Below are 23819 nucleotides of genomic sequence, written 5' to 3' on the forward strand. Positions count from 1 at the left end.
GTCCACACAAGAGCCCCTCATCCCCATAGCACAGGGGAAACTGAGGCACGGGGCTGGCAGTGATGCCCCAGGATCACATGGGGGCCGTCCCAAACCTGGTCACCAGTCAAGGGTTCCCCCCTTGGCCCATGTAGTCTTCCCCCCTTCTCCATATCATTAGTCAAGTACCAGGGGGTAGCCGTGTTAGTCGGTATCTGCATCTGAAGAAGTGGGTTTTTACCCACAAAAGCTTATGCCCATATCGTCAGAGTTATTCTGGCTCCATGCCCCATTCTTTCACAGCTCTAGACTTTGCTGCATTGTTAACTCCGAAGCCTAGTGATTCCAGATTAAATACCTGTATTGTTAACACTTTCATGGCTGATCACTTACAAATCTAGCTGATGTGCTCCACATCCTCCCCTCCATCACCAAACTACCCCCCATCTTGGGTGCTGAGAGCCCCAACTTCCCCCCACCCCAATTTCTGCAAAGTCATGTGCTCATTACAAAGCTCTTTTACATGAGCAGTTTAGGGATTTCAATATAAAGAGGATGGCATATTAGGGCATCCCCCAGAGTCCCCAGTCAGGAGCAGGGCCCAGCACTGCACAAACACACACACACAGGCCCTGCCCTGAAAAACCAGATTTCACTGTGTGGAACTATCCCAGTTCTAATCTCTCTGCTGCTCCCACCCAGTGCTGAGATGCAGCCCCCTCTGGGGAAGAGGTGCAAGAACTGTTTATACAGGGATCTTTTGCCAACCACTATGGTGCAGTCCTCTGTGGGTTGGGGCACAGAGGCTGTTTATATAGGTATCCCTCACCCAGTGCTGAGATGCAGCTACCTCTGGGGAGGGGCCCAGCATCTGTTCTACACCTGCAGATTATTTTAGGACCAGAAGTGATGGTGAATAAGCGCAGCCAATTGAGGAAAGCAGGGTGACTGAAGGAGGCAGAATGGATGAACCAGAAGGGGTAGGGGAATGGAGCCCTGGGTCTGATGCCACAGAAGCTGGGTGGTCTCCCTTCCTAGGGTTAACCTATCCTGAGCCTGCTTAGCTTCAGGACTGTGCAGAGCTCATGGTCTGGGGGATAGAGAGTGACTCACTTTGGATCTCCCCCACATCCCTGACCCAGGGCAGCCTCAGCTTTGTCCCCTGCCAGGAACGGGGAGGGAATCAGGGCTGAGTCAGTCAGATTCCGGGAGCCCTGGCTCCAGGGAGACAAAGGGAGGCAGCAGGGGCCACCGACCTCAGCCCCAGCCTGCCTCTGTTGGGGGTGAGGCATCCAACATGGCACTGAGTCACCACTAGCCCCCAGGGCCTCCTCGCCCCCCCCCATCGGCTCTGCTGGTGCCCCTCAATCCCAACCTGCAGCCCCCTGCCCCGCATCCGACGTGGGGTGGGGAGGGGCTGGGACAGAGAGACAGAAACTCCCAGGGGGAGCCATGTGCAGGTCACCCAGCTCAGCCAGGACTCCCCACTCTCCCCAGCCTTCACAGGGGTCTGAGATCCCAGTGCCCCTCCCCCTTCTCCCCTTTCAGGGGCATGCCCAGGGCGCCAGGCTGGAGGCCCCACTCTGAGCCCATTGCTGACCAAGAGAAGTATGTCAGCCACAGACAAGGGGGCAGTAGGCATAAACAGCAAACATACACACACACACAGCTGTGCCGGCCCCTCAACCCTGACCCACAGGCCCTGCTAGCCCAGCCCTGGATTCCCTGCACCAGGTGTGGATTATGCCAGGCTGCAGTGTGTGTATGTGCTGCATTCCCCCCCTCCCCAGCTATATTTAGGGGCTCCCCCTCCCCATTGATTAGCTGCAGTTGCTGGGTGAATTTACAAGGCATGAAGGCAGTTCTGGGGTTCCACATACAGAGCGAACCCAGCCAGCAAGAAGGGGAGAGGCTGGGGACCTGCCCCAGACACTAACTCAAGAGCCACGATTCTGTACGTCAACCTCATGGGACGTGTCGGGGGTGTGTGTGGATGGATGGGTGTATTGGGGATAGGTGGATGGAGAGGTGTATTAGTGGATGGATGGAGGGGGTGTGTATGGGGATGGGTGGCAGAGTGTATTGGGAGATGGATGGATGGAGGGATGTATTGGGGGATGGATGGGTGGAGGGGTATATTGAGGGATGGATGGAGGGATGTATTGGAGGATGGATGGGTGGAGGGGTGTGTATGGGGATAGATGGAGGGGTGTATATGGGGATGGATGGAGAGGTGTATTGGGGGATGGATGGGTGGAGGGGTATATTGAGGGATGGATGGAGGGATGTATTGGAGGATGGATGGGTGGAGGGGTGTGTATGGGGATGGATGGAGGGAGGGGTGTATTGGGGGATGGATGGATGGAGGGAGGGATGTATTGGGAGATGGCTGGATGGAGGGGTGTGTATGGGGATGGCTGGAGAGGTGTATTGGGGGATGGCTGGAGGGTGTATTGGGGGATGGATGGCTGGAGGGGTGTGTATGGGGACAGGTGGCGGGATGTGTACATGGGTGGGTAGATGGCTAGATGGATGGATGTGTAGGGGCTGGGTAGATTAGGTCCAGAAGCAGGGGGTTAGGGGGCTAGCAGGTGTTTTGTCCCCATAATGCCTGCCATATTGAACTCTTTGGTGAGCTCTACACTGATAGGAGAGGCCCGATGGGCCTGAACCTCCCATTTATTCTCAGAGCAAGTGCAGCAGTGTTGGCTCCCCCAACCACAACATTTTAATTATGAAGCAGAGGAGTGGGGTCTAGTGGGTAGAGCCGCAAAGAGGGTGGGGTGGGAGCCAACATGCCTGGGTTCCATTCTCAGCTTTGCTTTTAACTGGCTGTGACAGAGCCCTATGCCCTCCCTGTTCCTCAGTTTCCCCCTTGGACATAAGGAGCCTGCTGTCAGACACAAGTGGGGAGGGCTCGTTCCTTATCAGACATGTCATGTTGTACAGGTAGGAGCTGCCAGGATGGGCAAAGGGGCCTGGGACTCGCCTCCTCATCCAGCCCCACCCCTGCATCCATCTCAGGGCCACTTCCCACATTACTGTTCCATGCTGATGAGCCGTCTCCCCACCCCCACCCTCTCACATTCTCTTTCCCAACCCCTAGTGCTCCAGCTATGTTGTTGCTCTCCCCCCCTCCCCCACACACACATGTTCTCCTTCCTGCCCAATTCTCCATGACCCTACAGATAAAACCCCTCAGGTCCCTATTTCTTTCCCTTCCTGCCAGGAAACCCCCGTCTTAACCCCAAAGCCTCAGGATGGCCAACCTTCCAGGAGAACGTGTGTGACATAGCAAATGGTGCCGGTGTGGGGGGCAGATCAGGCTCTGGATCAGGGGCAGGGACCTGGGGGACAGATGGGTGGGGGTGGATTGGGGTTGTATTAAATGGGTTAGGGATCTGGGGTGGCTGCTCAGTTTGTGGTAGAATCTGGGGCAGCTGATTGGGGTGTGGTGAACTCTAGCAGCCCAGTGAGCTCTCAGCCAGTCCCAACCCAAGATGCCAGTGAGCCAAGCTCATGGAGGAAGCCTTTTATTTGTTAATACAAGAATAGAAATTCTGCAATAAATACCATCTAATAAATAACATTTCCAAATAAATAAATATTAATATAGATAAACCAAGAAAAACACAACCCGATAGGGGGAATGTGAGGGGCGGGGGAAGAAGGGTGGGGTCACAGGCCCTTAACCCTGATCCCACACCTGAAGCATGGGGCTGGGCAGCAGGGCCTATGCCAGGTAAAGAGCCCCCACAACTGCCCAAATGCTACGTCGGCAACAATGTAAACTTTAAGGAAATTCTCCATGTGTCATGGCACGAAAGGGCGGAGGGATATTGCCCCACCCCTTCCTGGTTTAGCTCCCCTGCTTTCCTGGCCCTCATGGGTGTTTTGTCAGGAGGTGGGGCCAAAAGATGCAGCAGCATTGTAATTGGAGAAATGCTGGAGGTCCGCTTTCAAGCCCTGCCCCTATTTTGGACCCCAACCTTTCCTCTTCCAAATCCCACCCCTTCCTGGTTTGGACCCCAACCTTTCCTCCTCCAAACCCCGCCCCTTCCTGGTTTGGACCCCAACCTTTCCTCTTCCAAACCCTGCCCCTTCCTGGTTTGGACCCCAACCTTTTCCATTCCAAATCCTACCCCTTTCTGTTTTGGACCCCAATTTTTTCTGTTTCATTCCCCCTCCCCCTTTGTGTTTTGGATCTCCAGACTTTCCTGTTTCACACCCTGATCCTTCCTATTTCTAGTCCCTCTTGCCCTATGATGCTGCAGTGTCATGGGGTGAGATTGCCTCATTCATAGGTGGGACCGGAGGGCTGGCGCTGATGGCATTGCTCACCTCAGCCATGAGGGAAGTGATGCATGGAGGGCAGAACTGGAAGCACCCAAGGAGACATGGAGGCCAGGCTGCAAGACAGTGTCAGGGGCTCTGAACCTGAGGAAAGGCTGGATGAGTCCAGGTCTCTGTGCATGAGAGGAGGGGTGGGGGATTGCAGCAGGGGAGGGGGATGCAGAGGAAGAATTGGATCAAACCAGAGGTACAGGGTATGATGCAGCAAGAGACAAAGCCAGACAAGGCTTCGGGCTGCCCATGGTAAATAGACAGTGCTGGCTGCTGCCAAGAGCACATGGTGGTGGGGCTTATTGTTGCTCTGGGTGAAAGGGAAGGAGCTTATTGCTGTCCAGATCTGAGGATGGGGCTTATTGTAGCGCTGGATGAAATGGGAGGGGCTTATTGCTGTCAAGATCTGGAGGTGGGGCTTAGTGCTGCTCTGGGCTGTATTGGGAGAATGAGGGTCATATCCCTGTTTTGGAAAACAAATAGGTCCCTTGCTGGAGAATAAAGAAAAAGCGGGGGCAGGGAGGGCGCAGAGAGGGAGGGAGAAGGATGGGGACGTGCTGCATGGCATCACGGACGGGGAGGAGGCTGGAAACCATGGAAGGGAGGGAGAGGGGTAAGGGGTGGGAGGTACAGTGGAGCCTGGGTTTGGAGGTGTGGAAGATCTGGTGGGAGGTGGAAGTCAGAAGCCCCTTATCTCGAGGCACAGCATGACGAGTACGGTGGGAGTGGGCAGATGCCCCACACCTTGAGGCACAGCATGGTGATGGGATGTGGGGTGGGGGGGGTCAGGGGTCAGAAACCCCGCGCCTCGAGGCGCAGCATGAGGGCAGCAGGCGGCACCTTCTTCTTCAGGCGGTTGAAGTCCTTGGCGGAGCGCCACAGCCAGGTCTGCAGCTCCTTGAGCAACCAGAAGTCATCCATCTTCTTGAGGAAGTCATTGTGGGTGCTAGTGGCGCCCGGCCCCTGGGCCCAGGTGGGGTTGGCGCTGCCCAGCGGGCTGGGCAGCGGGTAGCCCAGCGAGGACATGACGCTGGCAATGCTCACCACAAGGCCCTGCAGGCTGGTGCAGAAGTGGCCCAGGTTCTTGCGCAGCTCGGCCTTGGCCACCTGCCCATCCATGCTGCGCAGGTAGCATAGCAGGTGCGTGTAGGCCCGGTAATTGGCTGCCAGCCGGGCATTGTCATTCAGGTTGCGCCACAACTCAAAGTCCACAGTGGCACTGGGCACCATCTCGGCCCTTGTCATCCGGGGAGGGTTGAAGTCTGGCTCATTGAAAGGGGGGCCAAGGTAATTCAGCTGCAGTGGGCGAGAGAGGGGAGAGAAGGCATTAGATTCACCCAGACAGAACCCAGTGTGACCCTCAGACACTCCTGCGAGGGTCAGGCCTGACCCAAGGATGGCCGGAGACTCTGAGGAGATCAACATGGGGACACCCCAGCTGCCACTCGGCCCTCCTAAGTAGCCCCAAGGAGATGTCCAGCAGAGGAAGCTCGGGAACAAGTCCCTCCTGGGAGAGCCTGGGGGTTAAAGGGAGGCACTGGAAAGGGCCAGTGATACTCAAGAGCCCTACGACTCAGCCCTGTCCCCTGCTGGAAGGAGATCCTCAGTCATGGGGCACAGTGTAGCTGGGTGAGGCTGGGAGTGACCGGGGGCATGTGTGGCCCTTAGCCCTGGCCCTGCAGCTTCGGGACAGAGTGCTGCCTGGGGGAGTACATGGTAAGTAGGTCTGAATCGGTTTCTCTCCCAGGGCCACAGGCTCCCTAAACCCCTCAGCTGGTGGCTTCTAGCCCAGGAGGGCATGACTCCTTCTCCCAGTGTAACTGGCTGCCAAGTGGGTGGGACCTGGTGAGGATGGGAACAGGGGGCCTGTCCCTGGCCAGGGGACAGGAGGCCAGGGTCTCAGTGGGCTATGGCTCTGGAGTGAATGCCATGAGGATCACAGGCTTTGGCCCATGCACCAAAGGGCCCAGTGCCAGTCCATGCATCAAAGAGGATGTGGGGAGGATAAAGGCCTGTGGGTTTAGAGCCCCTCAGCCCCACAGCCAGAGGGTATTGCCAACCAAGGCAGGGGCATGGAGCCGGGGAACCCCTGTGGGGGGCAGGAAAGGAGATAATTGGGGCTGGGGATGGGAACACTGGCACCAAAATGCCATGAGGCGGGGGAAGCACTGCTGGGCCTTGGGGGTAGTAAGTCTCAGGGACTGTGCCCCCTGGGAAGGGCTGCCCCACCCCGTCATGAGCTGTGGAATTTCCTGTGCCCCCTGGCGCGGGCGAGGACACTTCAGAGCACGGCGGGCGGCTCTCAGGAATTCCTCCAGGGATAATGGAGGGAGGGGGGCCCTGTCTCGCAGGTGAGGCCCTAATGATGGGGCTGGGAAGCGGCAGGAGGAACCAGCTGTCGGCCCCAGGGATGAGGTAATTTACGGGCTGCTGAGTGGGGAAGTGGAGGTGAACCAAGGCCATCGGAGTGCAGTGTTGCTGGAGTTGGGGGTCCAGGTGTGCCCCCCACAGACAGTGAAAGTGGGGGGGCAAGGGCTGTGTTCTCCGCCTAGGCCTATGCACAGGATGGAGAATAATGCCGGACTGGGGAAACTAGTCAGCCCCAGCACCCTCCCTCATCGCATGCAGACACACGCTGACCCCCCCTTGCCCCACAGACATATGCTGACCCCCCCCTTGCCCCACAGACATATGCTGACCCCCCACCCCAGGCAGGCACATGCTGACCCCCCACCCCAGGCAGGCACACGCTGACCTCCACGTACACGTTCTCACATGTACATTTCACATGTGTGCACATTCTCACTCCCAGGTACTCCCACACTCCATACACACATGCAGTGACACACACTCCCACGTGCATGCCCACTGTCTCACACACACACACCACACATACCCATTTTCACACCCATGCACATCCTGCATACCTGCGTATTATCACCCCCCACATCTGAACAGTGACACACACGCATGCTCCCACTCACCCCTATACACAGACACACCCCACACACACACCCCACACACAGACTGACACGCACACCAACACATACCCACATGCACACCACACACACACACAGTCACACGTGCAGCCCCAGACGCGCGCACACACCCCACACACATACTGACACATGCCCATTTTCACCCTCAACACATGCTTGCTAACATGCCTCCACACATGCAAATTCCCATACCCATCCTCCAAACTGCTACTCCCTGCCTCCCCACACCCAGGGATTCCCCGTCCCTCAGGACAGCATGGGGAGCAGCCCCCGCAGCAGGGGAGCCCTAGCAGGCGTTCAGGTGGACAGGGAGAATCAGGGAGGTGTGTCAATGCCGCGGGTGGGGCGGCGCGGGCACCTGAACAATCTGACAAGCTTGGGAGATGAATTAATTTCCTCAGTATTGCCTGGAGGCGAATGGAGACGTCTCTCCCCATCCGTTGCGCAAGCCTAAGCGGAAGCTGGTGGGGGCACGGGGACAAGGTGAGCACCCTAGGATGGGGGAGGGGATAGGAGCAAAGGGGGAAGAGGGGGAAACATACATAGAGGTGTGGGAGGCAGACACAAAGTGAGCTGGAGTGAAAGCGGAGAGATTGAAGAGCACTAACATGCACTGACATGTGAACATGGGAGCAGGGAGCATGCCTCACACATGTGACCAGAGGGAGAGAGGTGAAACAGAGCCACAAGCCGGGTTTCCCCCTGCTTAGTGCCCTCCAACCCTACCCCATGACCCTAGAAGAAAGGGGAGGGCTAGCAAAGGCCAAGGACATCTCCAGGTTGCAGGCAGCTGACAAGGGATGTCATGGGGTCAGGTCCTACACTGTGGCTGCCAAGCTGGATTAACCACTGGAGAACTCAGACAGCCCTAGACTTTAAGGCCAGAAGGGACCACTGAGATCATCTAGTCCAAAGATGGGCAAACTACAGCCATATCCAGCCCGTGGGACCCTCCTGCCCGGCCCCTGAGTTCCTGGCCCGGGAGGTAGCCCTCGGCCCCTCTCCTGGTGTTCCCCCTCCCCCGCAGCCTCAGCTCACTGCGCCGCCAGTGCAATGCTCTGGTGGCGGGGCTATGAGCTTCTGGGGCAGTGCAGCTGCAGAGCCCGGCCTGATCCAGTGCTCTGTGCTGTGCGGTGGCGTGGCTGGCTCCAGCCGGGCGACGCGGCTGTAGCGCCGCCAGCCACCAGTGCTCCAGGCAGCGCGGTAAGGGGGCAGGGTGGATAGAGGGCAGGGGAGTTTGGGGGGGGGGGTCAGGGGCGGGGGTGTGGATAGGGGTCGGGGCGGTCAGAGGGCGGGGAATAGGGAGGTTGAATGGGGGTAGGAGTCCTGGGGGGCAGTCAGGAATGAGAGGAGGGGTTGGATGCGGCGGTGGGGGGCAGTCAGGGGTGGAGGTTCCGGGGGCGGTCAGGGGACAGGGAATGTGGGTGGGGGGTGGATGGGGCAGGGGTCCTGGGGGAGGGCCCGTCAGGGAACAGGGGGGTTGGATGGGGAAGGAGTCCCAGGGGGACCGTCAGGGGGCAAGAAGCAGGGGGAGTCGGATAGGGGTCGGGGGCTGGGCCACGCCTGGCTGTTTCGGGAGGCAGAGCCTCCCCTAACCGGCCCTCCATACATACAATTTTGGAAACCTGATGCGGCCCTCAGCCCAAAAAGTTTGCCTGCCCCTGATCTAGTCGGATTTCCTGCATAACCCAGGCCAGAGAGCCATCCCTGGGGATTCCTGCCTCCAGCCCAAAACTGCTGCACTAGAGCAGATCCTTTAGAAAGAGCCCCACTGTGAGAAGAAAGAATCCAGGGAGAGGAACCTGCTCGCCATGCCCTGTGGGAAGCTGCCCCAAAGGATGGCACATTGCTTAGAGTCTGGCGACCTACTGAACAATTGTATCAGTGTCGAAAAATGGTCTTTCGTCCCAAATATGGATATTTTCACCCCCTAATGTTCATTTTTTCAAAATTTTCCATTTTTCATCCCTCTCCCCATGAACATCTGAGGTTGGGTTTTTAAAGGTTTTCCTCTCACCTGCGTTTTCCGTGTCAAAATGGAAACACGATGAAAGGAGGAGGAGGGAATCTAACATTTTCCAACCCAAACATTTTTGAGAAAAATGTGTGAAGAATTTGGAATCAAAAATGAAAGTGCTGCTGAGTGACAGTTACTGTGAAATTGTCAATAGTATTCACAGAACCTCTGAAAAGGTTGTGCCCCATTCCCAGTTTGAGCTTTGCTGACTTCATCCGTCGGATCTCATTCTGCCTTTGCTAGTTTAAAGAGCCCTCCCGCATCAGAACCATCTTCCCATCTAGGTACTTACTGACCAGGGTCAATCACCCCTTAACCTTCTCTTCAACAACCCCAGTAGATATATACCATCACACAGACTTTCCCAGAGTTTGCCTCATTCTTGTCGCTCTTTCCTGAACCCTGACCAGTTTTTCTGATATGGTCACCAGAACCAGACTCGCTGTTCCTGTAATGGCCTCACCAATGCCATATACAGAGGTAACACCACTTCCCTCCTCCTACTGGACATTCCCCTGCTTGTGCATCCAAGGATCACATGAGCTATAGCACTGCACTGGGAACTCATGTTTGTTTGGTTATCTAGCATGACCCCCTAGTCCTTTTTCATTCCAAGATACAGTCCCTCCTCCAGTATGCATGACCTACACCTAGGAACAAACAATGTATGTTCTTGTACCTTGTTCACTTGGGCCCAGCTTACCAAGCAATCCAGATCAGTCTGTCTAACTAACCTGTCCCCATCAGTATTTACCACTGCCAATTTTGGTATTATGTGCTAACTTTACCACCAGTCATTTTGTATGTTCTTCCAGATCAATGATAAAAATATCGAACGGCTTTGGGCCAAGAGGGGATCCCTGCAGGGCCCCAACAGAAACACCCCTATTGGATGAGAATTCCCCAATTATAATTATTTTTTCAGCTCTATCAGTTAGCCAGCTTCTAATCCATTTAATATGGGCTAGGCTGATTTTGCACCGTACTGTTTAATCAGATTATCCTGCAGGACTAAGCCAAATGCCTCACAGATATCATCTTTACTATCAAAGATGTGATTGCACCAAAAAACAGGATATCAGGTTTGTCTGACAAGCCCTATTTTCCAAAACACGGCTCCCTGGCATTCATCATGGTACCATCCTTTAATTCTTTGTTGTATTCCATTTAAGCCTTTCCATGATTTTGCCTGGGATAGGTGTCAGGGTAACTGGCCTATAGTTACCCAGGGCTCCTTATAACCCATTGGCACAAAACTCTGGAGGAAAGTGGAATCTACAGGCCAGGCTGGACAATATCCATGGGAAGTTTGGGCATTGCCAGGCAGATGAGGCTAGAAGGACTCATTAGTTTGATCCAGTGTGGTGGGGATACAAGGCTAGATGGGCCCAAGGGTGTGATCTGGCCCAGCATGGAGGAGGAGGATACAGATTGGATGGGCTTGTGGGTCTGGTCTGGCAGAGGGGGGAGAGGGATACCAGGCTGGATAGGCCCGTGGGTCTGATGCGGGCGGTGTTCCCCGTTGCCATGGTTGGGTGCCTGTTCTGTGCGTGGTGGAGCATGGGGCGTCTCCCAGGCGAGTTCTGACACACGAGCCTCACCTCACCCCATGGAGAGACAGCACAACAGAGTGTAAACAGTGGGAGACTCCCCCGGTGCCCGAGGACAGGGAGGGGACATGATGCAGGGCATCCTGCCAGGGCTAGAGCCATGCGGCGGAAAGGGTGTGAGCTGGGAGATATGCATGACAGAGCAGGGGCAGGTGGGTGCAGACAGGGAGAGTGGGAGCCCCAGCTCCCCAGAAGGGGATGTTGGTGGGGTGGGGGCAGAGAACTGGGCCCAGAATAGAGAGGGGGCTGGGGATAAGAGACAGAGACCCCCAGTCAGGGAGAGGCAGAGGATTTGCAGCTCCTCCCTCCACTCCGAGAGCTGCCTCCCGACTCAGCCCCCAGACCACATCAGCATGATGCAGAGCCGGATCCTATAACAGAACATGCCTCAGCCATTTGTCATCCCTGCTGCCTCATGTGCTGGGGCTGGGGGGGGGGGGGGGAAGGGTTTGAGTTACAATCACTTTTGGGAGCCTGTCATTTACCAAGACCTCCCCAAGGAGGACAGAAAGGAAAGGAATCAACCCCCCACCCCTCTGGGGAGACATCTAAGTTGGGGGAGGGGAGGAGAGAGAAAGGGGCAGGAGAGATGAGGGGGAGAGCTGAGGACAGGCAGGGATGGGCGAGGAAGGGGGAGATGGGGTCACAGGGCTATGGCCTGCTCCATAGCCCTCCCTGTACTCACATAGGTGCCGGCGAGTGTGCGCAGCTGGTGTTCCAGATACCTGGTGAGGTCGTAGGTCTTCTGGATGGACTGGCCGGCACCCACCTCGTCTGTGCTGTTCAGGGCAGGGATCGTGGGCAGGTTCCAGAGTGCGGCGCACAGGAAGGCAAAGATCCCCCAAGAATCTCCTGAAGGGAACACAATGACCAGCTCAGGGGGCGCTTTGACACAGGCAAGGGCAGAGCCTACCTCCCTGCCCACCCTAGCAAGGGGTGCTGGGACACTGGGGAGGAGGAGCCTGTGACTGCCCAGACCTGCCCTCCCCAGCAGGGGGCACTGTGACACCAGAGAGAGGGTGGCACTTCCTCTGCCCAGTTCCATCCTCCCCAGCAGGGGTTGTTGTGACATTGGGTAGGAGGAGGAACCTGTGGCTGCCTAGCCCCGTCCTCTCCAGCAGGGGGTGCTGTGACATGAATTTGTCTCTGGAGTTGTCACCCCATTGTTCTGCCCCAGAGCTGTGTTCAGGCTGGGTCTGAATGTGCTCTGGCTGGCGGTTGAGGAGAGGCAGATGGGGTGCACTCTCCGGGGCCACCCAGGCCAGTTCCCCAGCCCAGCGCCCCAGGGAGGCAGGATGTACCTCTCGCACATCTTGTCTCACATTCTCCTCCACACCGCCCTGAACAGCCTCCAGCCCCAGCTGCTCAGCCAGGTATTTTTATGGGTGTCTCAAACACCTGTTTCGAATGAGCTATAAAGCCTGTAAAGCACTCAGGAAAAAGCTGGGAGCAAGAGGCAGATGCTGTGGATGTCGGGGAGTCAAGGCCCAACTGGTCTAAAAGGCTTTTTAAGGTGTGCCTGGCCATCTCCACTCCTCCCCACCTGCCCAGTCCAGGGCTAAGTATCTCTTCTGGGTCCCAAGCCCCAAGGGAAAGGCGGGTCAGAGGGTTCAGAGCTGGAGGTAAAGGCCTCTCTTACTACTTCAGAATGCGTGATTTGGTTTGATGCTCAGCTAAACGTGGGGTCAGGGCCCACTGGAGGCGTGGAGTGGTGGGTGCTGCAGGGCCCATCGGGAGCTCAGCAGCTGTCAGGGATTCAGGGTGGTTGGAGCTCTTGGGGCTTTAGGGTGTAGGGAGCGGTCAAGGTTTGTAGGCTTAGAAGAGCATGGTGGTTTCAGGCTCCAGAACCATGCAGCGTTCCAGTGTCTCACTGCAGCTCCGCTGGGCTTGGCAGGAAGGAACTGTAAAGGGAGACATGCCTGCGTAGGCTGCTGGCTCTTGGCCATGAAGGGGACGTGCCCATTACTCGTGCTGGTGCGTGAATCCTGCTCAGGAAGGTGATTCTCACCTGCGATGAATCACCCATGAGACACAAAGCCCAGGCCCTGGCCACTTGCACGCTTCATTAAAGAGCATCCTGCAGCACTTTGCCTCAGTCAGGTGTTCACACCGTGCCCTGGACCAATCCCAACCTGGGCAATTCCATTCTGCCTCCCTACACCTCTTGCACTTTTGGAGATGGCCTCTCCTAGACAGCATCACAGTTGATAAACAGCTCCATGCCCCACTCTAGAGGAGGTTGCATCTCAGCACTGCATGAGTAATCCCTGTTTATACAGCTGCTGGGCCCCAACCCAGAGGTGGCTACATCTTGGCACCAGACAAGGGATCCTTGTATAAACAGCTACTGCATGCCCCCAGAGGCAGCTGCATCTCAGCTATTTTAACTAAGCCAGGACTAGCCAGCACTCCATGGACAATATGGCTACTCTCAACATCACAGCATCACTGGGTATAGCACTTGGATCCTCCTACTGAGGAAGCTCAAGTGTGGGCCACTGAGCTAATGGAGAATCCCCATTTGCTATCAGAAGTACAGAACATAATGACACACAGCTGAACAGTTCCAATTCAGCTCAGCAGATGGCAACTGTCTCTCTCATACACCCCCGGCTCATGACAGCACTGACATGCAATTTGCCCTTGTACTTTTAAACAGGGAGCGACAGGAACAGAGTCAAATGAATTGGAGATGACATCAGGCTGTGACTTCATAGCATGAGATCTCTCCTTGCCCCAGTGCCCCTGCAAAACAATCAATGGGCTGGCAGCTTGCTAATGAGTTATGCTAAGCTCCATGATGACTGGCTGAGGCCTCTCTGATGTCACAGCCTCCCCAAACGTTAACAACAGAAACATCCCGGACATGTTGTAAAACAGTGAATGGAATTTAACTAATCGGAGGGAGTGAAGGGTGAGGGCAGGGAGGGCTGGGGGTGGCAGGCAGCAAGCAGGCCCCTTCCCTCCTGCCCCACTGCCTCACCTCCCTTTCATCCCCTCTGCACCCTGCCAGCAGTTTGAGGGCCGGAACGCATTCCTGCCAACTCTTAATCGAAAAAGTGTGTCACACTCACAGAGCTATTTTCCAGAACTGGGGTTGGCAGAGCCCACAGATTTCTAACCCAGTGTGGGGAAGGGCTAGACAGCAGGTCCAGGCCAAGAGCCAGGTCAAGGAGTCACCTGCCAGGGGGTTGTGTTTCCACAGCCCCCCTTCGTCTCTGGTCCACCTCTCCCCTCACCCTCTGCTCCCTGCACCATTCCTCTCCTGCCTCCTTCCCTGGTTTCCTCTCCCGCTTGCCCCCTCCCCTGTCCCCCATCACCCTCCTCCCCCCATCCTTCCCTCCCCCGATCCCCTGCAGTGAACCTTCTGGCAGCCCCTCCCTGCCTGTTTGGCAGGGCAGAGCGAGCGCTGGAACATGGGCCCAGAGTGGAGCTGGCCCCAGTTCAGGGGAGGAAACAGGCAGCCCATTAAAGTGAGGTGTCACATGTTCCTTCACCTGGGTCACTTGGCCTGTGCAGTCGCTGCGCTTTCCCTTTAAGAGCCCAGCCTGCTTAGCTGCCTGGGAGGCACAGACCCAAAGGCTGCAGCCAGCAGCTTCCCCAGTGTTGTGCATGTGCGTATTGGGGGTTGGGGGACATACGCTCCTACCTTGGTGCTGACCAGCTAGGGAACTGCCAGGAGAGCCGACCAAAGGGGCCAGCTAGCCTGACGTTGCCCCAGATCAAAGGGCCCAGCTAGCCTGATGTTGCCCCACCCCGATACACTGTGAGAGACCAATGTGCCCATCTACTCTGCTGTCCCTCAACCCCCTGCTGCACCTAATCACACCAGGGCTGATCTAGCCCCCATCCCTCTCTCTGCCATGCTGGATCAGAGCAATAAGCCCCCTAGCCCAGTACCCCATGCCCATTCCCTGTTACACTAAATCAGACAACGGGCTTGTAATTCAGTATCCCCTTTCCTACCAAGCCCAGATCAGACCAACCAGCCCACCCAGCATGATATTCCCTCTCTCCCTCCAGCCCAGCTACTACCTGTCAGACCAAAGGGCCCATCTAAGCTGGTATCTCTCCCCACAGACACCAGGTTGGATCAGACCAATGGGCCCCTGTAGCCCAGTACCATTTCCCATCCTGCTGTGCTGTATCAGACCAATGGGCCCTAGACTGATATTCTGCCTCATCTGTTTCTTACACATGGTGCAAACTGCCCAATGCACCTCATTGCAGTGTCCTGTGCCATGGTGCCTAATTCTTTCCTGTTCCCCAGCTGGGAATCAGCTCAGGCCCAGAAGCCTGAGAGTGCAGAGTCCACCTAGCTCCCCTCCCTGCAATCACTCCCTATTCCCATGAGCCTATACCCTCTCTTCTAGGAGTGCAGTGAGCTCTCTGCCTCAGGACCAACCTGCAGCAGTGAGTCCCGCAGGTGGAGGCTCAATTAGGAACACTTGACTGAGTGCTCCTTGATCATGGGTGAGAGCTCCATCCCAGCCCCTCACTCACATCTCCACACACCAGCCTGAGTCTCTCTTCTCTCCTGGCACATCCCCATGCTGGGGAGCAGGCCCTGTCTGTCTCTCCCTCCCTCCCAACTGCAGCCAAACACTTTTGGGCCTCCCCACAGACCCCATTGCTGATGGGGGACCATGATGCCTGGCTCTTTTCCAAGCTGACTCAGGGCCTGTCAGTGCCTACAGGTAACTTCTTTGCAGCATGGAGTTCTGGCTGCCAGAGAGTCTCCCCTGCGCTTGCCCTGCAGCAGCTGAATTTGAGGGAAGGGCTGGAGGGAATATGCCTCAGATTGTCCCCATGTCCTAATTAAACTGACATCACTGGCTGGTGTTAACACATGTTCCCCAAACCTCGGATGACCAGGTGCCCCCTTCAGGCAAATACAACTAATACCATCCGTCTTGTGGTTAAAGGCCTGCCCGTATAATCTTACGCCTGAAAAATATGCCCTCCTCTAACTCTTTCTGACATGCTCTGACCAGCAGTGAAAGAGTTAACAATGTTGACACTTAAAGTGGCATCTTGGGCATGTTAGTGAGTGCCCAGTGAAACCAGCAGGGCAGCTCACACCTCAGAACCTCTCTCTCAGGCTCTCTGCAAACTCAGGCTGCATCAGTTACACTTGGTTCATATTTACAAGGTTTTCTTCCCAGCCAGAACAGCTGGAGTCTTACTCTTTTTAAATGAAAGCTGGCACCCTTGGGAATAATTGGGAGGCCTGCCTATCTGCCCATAGCCCCGTTATCCCAGTCCTTGGCTTTCTCCCCTCCCCACATCTGCTGATGCCCCTCAATCTGGACCAGCGGCCCCCTGTTATCGCAGTCCTGGGCTCCCTCCAGTTGTGCCAGGGCCCATCAATCCAGACCCACAGCTCCTCTGTTATCCCAGTCCTAGGCTCCCCTTTCCACAGCTCAGCTGATGCCCCTTGATTCCAAAGTAGTTTTTCAGCCCCCCCTCCCACTCAGTACATTGGGAAACACTGTATTAAGATCTGGCCAAACCTCAGCATTTACTGCACCTTCCTCCTCCTTTCTATGTTGCTTCTATCTGTAATACTATGATGATAGCAGCACCAACCAAGATCAGGCCCCCATTGTGCTGGGCGCTGTGCAGATACATAGCGAGTGACAGTCCCTGCCCCAAAGAACTGAGTCTTAAAAGACCAAACACACAAAAAAGGACCATTATCTTCATTTTACTGGTAACTGAGAGGTGAAGAGCCTTGCCCATGCACCCACGGGAAGTCTGTGGCAGAGTGAGGAATTGAATGCACCTCTTGTGGGTTTCAGCCTATGGGTGCAATCACAAACCCATCCTTCCTCCTTAAAACACAGAACCAAATCCAACTCTCTCAGGCAGTCTACTCTTCCCAGCCGGGGGAGAAGGAATAGCTCAGTGGTTTGAGCATTGGCCTGCTCAACCCAGAGTTGTGAGTTCAATCCTTGAGGGGGCCATTTAGGGAACAGGACAAAAATCTGTCTGGGGATTGGCCCTGCTTTGAGCAGGGGGTTGGACTAGATGACCTCCTGAGATCCCTTCCAACCCTGATATTCTATGATTCTATACCCTTCCTTCCTATTCCCTGATCCTCTTCTCTTAGCAACTTTTGAACAGAGGGAACAGCTTTTCACACCACGCACACTTAGCCTGTGGAACTCACTGCCACGAGGTGTTACTGGAACTAAGAGCTCAGCAGAATAGCCAAGAGCTTTGGGCGGGACCAAACCCCTCCTTCCGAGGGCGAAGCCAACCCCCAGCTGATGGGAGCTAGAGACTACACCGGTGGCATGTTATCCTGTAACTCCTCACCCCAGGATTTCCTGCAGCTCCCTTAGAAGCAGGTGGTATGGGGCACTGTCAAAGATGGGATACCAAGCTAGATGTGCCCCTGCTCTGATAACTGCTGTCTTTACCCATCTCGGAGGCACCCCAGGATTCCACACAAGACACAGAGAGGGAGCTTTATTGTTAAGCCTCTCCAAGGACTCAGTGAGGCTAGAGAGGGCCCCATTATCCTGGCCACCCCTATCAGCCAGGCTGCTGCGTCCCTCTCCTACTCTCACTCTTCTCTTTCCCATGGTAGTATTAAGAGGGTCCCTGCTCTGTCAATCCCGGAGTCTGGGGTGATGCAGACCCCCCACACTGACACTGTTTTGTGAGTGGTTCAGCCTTGTCAGTCTTGGTGAGGTCATCAGCTCCCAGGGATTTATTGCCCTCAACAACTCCAGCTGTTCTACTGCCTGCTGTCTCCGGAGCAGGGCCCCTCCCTTGCTCCCCGGACTCCACATTTAACAACACTTTGCCTTTCAACAGCACCATCCAGACTGCAAGAGCCCCATGGGCAGGGATGGAGGCTGTGAGAGGCCTCTTTAGAAAGGAATGTAGCTTCACAAATCCCATGAGTCAGCCAGTCAGGATCATTTATGCCCCCCCTTACAAACAGGGAAACTGAGGCACACAGAGGAGAAGGGACTTGCCCCAGGTCACACAGTGGCAGAACTCGGAGAGAATCCAGGAGTCCTGCTGCCTAGTTTGGTGCCCTACCCTTTCTCTCCTTCTGCCTACGTAGTAACATCCTACGGTAGGTAGATTGCCTTCAACTGTCCTCTATCCCGAGTGGGATCTCATGGTCTTGATTCTGCCTTTATGTCTCTTTACATTCCTGTTTTAGAAGACTGGGGACCCACATTGAACACAGAGTGTCCATCTACACTGCATTTAAAAACACGGGGCAGCAAGTCTCAGAGCCCAGGTCTATAGACTTGGGCTTGCACTAGAATGCTAAAAAGTGCAGTGTAGACACTGTGGCTTGGGCTCTGAAGCACAGGAAGGGGGGTGGGCCTCAGAACCTGAGCTCTGTAAGGCCGGCCCCTCAGCTTTGTTAGGACAAGACTGAGCTCCCATAAAGGTGGGGGCTCCTCATGGGGGGGAAAAATGCATTTACCATGCCCTTAAGGAACATGGAGACTGTTCGAGGAGAGAAGATGGGTTTGTCTTTAACAGAATAGTGATGAGTAGATACTGTGCCATAGGGAGGTGAAGTCCTGGGAATTAGGGGATAGAAGATGCTTTAGGACTGCAAGGACCCCAGCTTGTGATGGAGTGAGCCCTTTCATTTGAGGATGGAGCCCTTCCCGGATTGTAAGAGAGTCGAAACAGTCCACATTGGTCAGCAGGTCATCTACCCTTCACACTGCTAGGTGAGTGTGGGTTGGGATGCAGACTCCTCCCTTGCAGTTGACTCAGGAGGCCTGAGAACAGAGGCAAGTAGATAAGGTTACTCCTTTGTCAGCTGCAATGAGATCTGGACAACAGTGTTGATGAGGCCACAAAAAGGCTCTTAGTATAAAATTGGCTCTTTCCAGTCTGCTCTTCCTTATGACTCTGGGGATCAGAGGAGGAGGAGCCAAGATGTGGAGAAGATGGAGGCTCCAGTCCAGCAGAAACACCATGTGAGAGAGAGATGTTGTTCCTGTGTGCTCTTGAGCAGTATGCTTGGCATTTGGTGTATTGCTGGGATGTGAAGAGGTCTATTACCAGGTGGTCCCATCTGTGAAATAATGCTCTGGCCATTGCTGGTTTCAAGGACTGCTTGTGTTGATCCTGAGAGCTCCTGCTGAGCAGGTCCTCCTCCATGTTCCCCTTGCCAGAAAGAAGAGCTGCATACCAATCCCTGAGGGGTAAGGGTGGGATGATGTCCCCTGCTGTGAAAATCCTGAACTTGAATGTCCTTATGTACCTCTTGAGGTTTCGGAGGTCTAGGATGGGACCTGGTATTATTTAGTCTGCAGATAGGGATAGGGAACTGGGATTATTTAGTCTGCAGAAGAGAAGGGGGATTTGATAGCTGCTTTCAACTACCTGAAAGGGGGTTCCAAAAAGGATGGATCTAGACTGTTCTCAGTGGTACCAGATGATAGAACAAGGAGTAATGGTCTCCTGGGGTCCCTTCCAACCCTGATATTCTATGATGGGTCTCAGATAGTTGCTCTTCTTGGAGATCAGAATGTCCCTTGGTGAACTGCGGGACCTCTATGCCTCCCTTCCTGAGAAGGGAATCCAGCTCTTCCAACGGGACTCTCTGGTGAGACGAGTGCCTGAAGAGGTAGGGAAGAGGGGGAGGTGGCCTGGTGCAGAACTGGGTGGAATATCTGTTGTAGATGATGTCTAGTACCCAGAGAGTAGAAGTAATCATGCACCAGGCACTGTGGAAGGAGGAGAGACAAGATCAGAAGAGAGGGAATGAGGGACTAAGGACTGGTGATGTGATGTATGCAGCTCTTGACTGCACCATCAGAGCTGCTGTTTAGAGGCTGATGCTGGGGGCTGAGGATGTGTGGTGACAAATTCTGCTCCAGTGCTGCTGAGGTTGTTGGCCAGAGCAGGTTTTGGAGGCAGGTGATATCACCTGTGGGACTGTGTCCCGTGGTGTTGTGAGGGAGCCTGTCTTTGGAAGAGGCCAGGGTCTTGTCAGTTCTGTCACTCAAGAGGTCCATGCCTTCAAAGGCAGGTCTTTGATTTTCCCTGGGGATGCAGGTGTTAGGCCATTGTACTTCAGCAAGGAGTTCCTCCTGAGAACCATTTCTGTGGCCATTGTTCTTGCTTTGGTGTCTGAGATATCATGTCCTCTCCAAGTGAAAAAGGAGCAACTATGTGACCCTTGGGGTGAGTTTGCTGTTAGTTTGTTGTGTCAGATGCTACGTCTGGGGTCGACAACGAGAGTAATGGTGCCCGGTGTGGAGTAGGTGTTGAGGTTGGAGCCTTCCGCATTAGTGCCAAGGCTACGGAGGCCTTAGTAGGCAGTGCCAAGTTTGTCACTTTAGAGTGAACTGCCCCCAGTGACACTGAGTGAGGGATCCACACCACGCAGCGGGCTGAGGAGATTCCCACCTTCAGCCTGTGATTCAAGGCAGTGCTGAAGCTGAAGTGGTAGTGTGTGTATTGGGTTCCCATGTCAAAAGAGTGCAGCACAGAGGCTGGTCTCGATACTCCAAGGGGTCCATCAAGGGTATCAGGCTGCAGGCACTGAAAAGCCAGAGGAGCCTCCAGTATCTCTGCTGTCTGTTATGGGGTGTGAAGACATGACAGACTGTACATGAAGTTACCCAATGGGTTTCACCATGGCATAGGAGGTACCAGATGTGGGTGTTTGTCTCCGGTATAATTGCTGGACAAGAGGCACGTCTCTTGAAGTTGTTGTGGGGCCCGACATAGGCCCAGTGAGGGACAAGGGAAGGGCTATCACCAAAGGAATCACCTATACTACCCTAAAAGCTAGCTGATTAGGAGGAAAGATCAAGCTAGGGTTAGACAGCCTCTAGCCTGAGTTCCTTTAGCTATTTGCCTCAGTCCTTCGCTGCCACCACAGAAAAGGGTATCTGCCTTTACACAGAGTAAATGACATCACATGAGATATCGCATGCACCCTCCTGTAGGCACGGCTTTTCTGGGCAGTTGCACAGTTGGACACCAAGGGCACTAGGCCCCACAAATGGGAAACACAGAGGCCCTCAAAGAACCTGCCCAAGGAGAAGTTTAGGTTTGGTTATGTCTAGATTTATAAAGGAAATGGGGCAGGGTTAGCTGGAAGTAGCTCACTAGTCCTGACCTAACCATGACCCTTTCCCCCTGATCTAGACAAATCCTTAGTGGTTTGCAGGTGGGCTTAGGCCCCTTAAACACATTCAGCCAGCCTAAGGTAGCAGCAGAAGCTCTTACAACCCCAGAGATATCTGATCCTTTGGTGTGAGCTCTCGGCCTCACTGCCATCCAGTTCCATAGGCTAACTGCATTGTTAAATAGAGTCATCACTCTGTAGAGATGCAAGGGTAGGAAATGGCCTCTGGAAACGACTCCTCAGGCCCCGCTGCCCTCCCCTTGATCTCCTGATCCCTAAGGACGGGGTTGGGCCTTGCTGTGTTCTCATGCCTGCCCACTGGCTGCTGCGGTTGCTCCTGCTTCTCCTTCGGGGCAGCAACTCTAGCAGTGGAGCCCTCAGCAGCCTCCGTGCTGCTTCCAAGGATTCGTTACCTTCTGCTCCCCTTTGGGCTGCTTCTTGCAAACACTGGCAGTTTGTTCTGCTCCCCTCCTAGCCACTTGCTTTCACCAGGCCACCAAGGGCAACACTATTCCTGCCAGCACATCAGACTCAATTACACAGCAGCGCAGTCGCTGTGAACCAGTGACTCCCTGACCTGACCGAGCTGGGTTACTCAGAACTCAGTCCAGAGCACCCTCTCCTCCCAGCTGCTCCACAACGAGAGACACAGAAACAATCCTTTATATGGTCTTGAGAAAGCATTTCTCCAAGGCCATTCCCGACGGGACGCCTGGGCGGGTTATATTTGGGTACTCCGAGTCACCTACTATTAACGCTGCGGCAGACTTTGTTGCCTTCCTAATCTCAACATCCCTGCATTCCTCATCTGTGGTGAGGAAGGCTCCAGGTTCTTTCATTAGCACCCAAGGCTCTGCAGATGTGTAAGTCTCAGCACACCACCCCCGGCTACCCCAGCGCTGGGCTCCGCCCCTCCCCACAGCTTTGCCAGTGACCCTCAACCCTGACATGCAGCCTCCTGCTGTCCTAATCCTGGGCTCCCCTCAACCCTGATGCAGCCCTCTCTTTTCCTATAAGCAAACAATGTTACCTTTCATTAAAAGGCAAAGGCCCTTCTGCAGGATGTTCTTGGGGGCAAGGTGGGGGAAAACAGCCTTGGTTATGGAGCTGCCATCTTAGGCCACAGTCAGACAAAGGAAACAAGATCTGAGCAGAGGGAGGCACCAACGCCCCGTCCCTGTGACCAGCCAGTGTAGGTAGTGGCCTGAAGTCCTGTTCTAAAGTATGTGTGAGGGGGATGGGGGGGCCTGAGAGCTGTACAGAGGGGAATCTCTGGGGGATGCACACTGGGGCTGGGGGATTCCCCCACTACAGGGTTTCGCTGGACGGGGAGGAGGGATAGCTCAGTGGTTTGAGCATTGGCCTGCTAAACCCAGGGTTGTGAGCTCAATCCTTGAGGGGGCCATTTAGGAATCTGGGGCTAAACTCTGTCTGGGGATTGGTCCTGCTTTGAGCAGGGGGTTGGACTAGATGACCTCCTGAGGTCCCTTCCAACCCTGATATTCTATGAGGGTGACACTGGTCAGCTCCAGAAAGGGGAGGCTCTGGGGAATACTGGCTGGAGGTTCAGAGGCAGAGCCCCCTTGGGCTGACATGCAGAGGGCAGGCACCAAGGGTAGGGCTAGGTGTGCGGGATGTGGATGGTAGAGGGGGTGATGGACGGGGGAGGCCAGGGCCTGGCTGGGCCCATGGATGGATTGATCCCGACAGATGTTTACAGAGGCACAGAAAGAGCAGCCCAGCTCGAGGTGATTAGGGAGCCACAGACTAAACAGACCTCACTAATGTGACGGGGGGGAATCTCCTGTAATGCCCTTGAACCTGATCCTATAGTGTGCAGGGAGGGAGGGTCTCTCTGGGGCACAGTGGGGGGTTTCATGGGGGAGGGAACAGTGTGGGGGAAGGGGATCTCTCTAGGTCTGGGTCCAACAGGGGGAATAATGTGTGCGGAGGTGGAGGGCTCTAGGGCAGGGTGGGGGTTCCCATGAGGGGAGCAGTGTGTGAGGAGGTGGGGTCTCTCTGAGGTAGGTTGTGGGGATGGTGGAGGGCCTTGGCTGGGCAGACAGGTGTCAGTAGGGTCAGGTGAATTCTATGCATCCCAGCCCTGGCCTCAGCACCCTGCTACTCCCTTCAAGGAGAGGCATCCAGGCCAGGCTGAAATGAGCCCCAGTGGAGCATGATGGGCTGGGGTGACACATGGAATGCTCACAGGAGGCTGAGATGGGTAGGAGGCAGGGAAAGGTCCCCTGGTAAGCAATGTGGACACCATGTGAGGACCTGTCAGCTAGGATATCAATGCTAGCAGGGGTAAGAAGTGGTATTGGATAGCCAGGGGCCGGGCCTGACTTGGAGAGGAGCCAGAAGTCATATTGGGGTGTGAAATGGGGAGCCCCAGCTCAGCTCTGAGCCATATTGGGAATGATGGGGGAGCCCAACTTGGGAGGGAGGAGTCATGCTGAGGCACAAGGAGAGACCCTGACTTGGGGGAAGAGCTGTGAGTTGTAGTGGGAGGTAAGAGGGAACCCCAACATGGAGAGAACCCAGGAGGAATAGTGAGAAGTAAGGGGGGAGATTCCAACAACTCGAGGCAGGTCTGGGAGCTATACCAGACTGCTAGGGGGGATCCCCTATTCGGGGATGGCCAGAGAGCCCTGCCAGGGAATGAGGGGGAATCCTGACTTGGAGGGCTTGGGAGGCTTACCAGGGTGTGAGGCGGAAGACCCCAACTCAGGGATCGGCTG

The 23819-nt window shown here is 55.2% G+C and overlaps 1 protein-coding gene across 4 annotated transcripts in view; it reads right to left on the reverse strand.

Annotated features, from left to right (window-relative positions):
- Nucleotides 1–4100: 4100 nt before the first annotated feature.
- The window catches only part of CLCF1 (cardiotrophin like cytokine factor 1), a 49854-nt gene continuing 30135 nt past the window's right edge, over nt 4101–23819 (reverse strand). For 2 of the 4 annotated variants that reach the window (XM_024114861.3, XM_008178281.4), the window contains exons 2-3: nt 11635–11801; nt 4101–5619 (exon numbers count right to left, since the gene is read on the reverse strand). In XM_024114861.3, coding sequence (XP_023970629.1) covers nt 5116–5619; nt 11635–11801 — 671 coding nt within the window. In that variant the 3' untranslated portion in view covers nt 4101–5115. Of the gene's footprint in view, nt 5620–11634; nt 11802–12250; nt 14160–23819 lie in introns of those variants that run through there. The other 2 variants (XM_065591754.1, XM_065591753.1) reach the window with 2 other exon arrangements.

Source organism: Chrysemys picta, chromosome 4 (assembly GCF_011386835.1).
Source record: "Chrysemys picta bellii isolate R12L10 chromosome 4, ASM1138683v2, whole genome shotgun sequence".
Taxonomy (NCBI): Eukaryota; Metazoa; Chordata; order Testudines; family Emydidae; genus Chrysemys; species Chrysemys picta.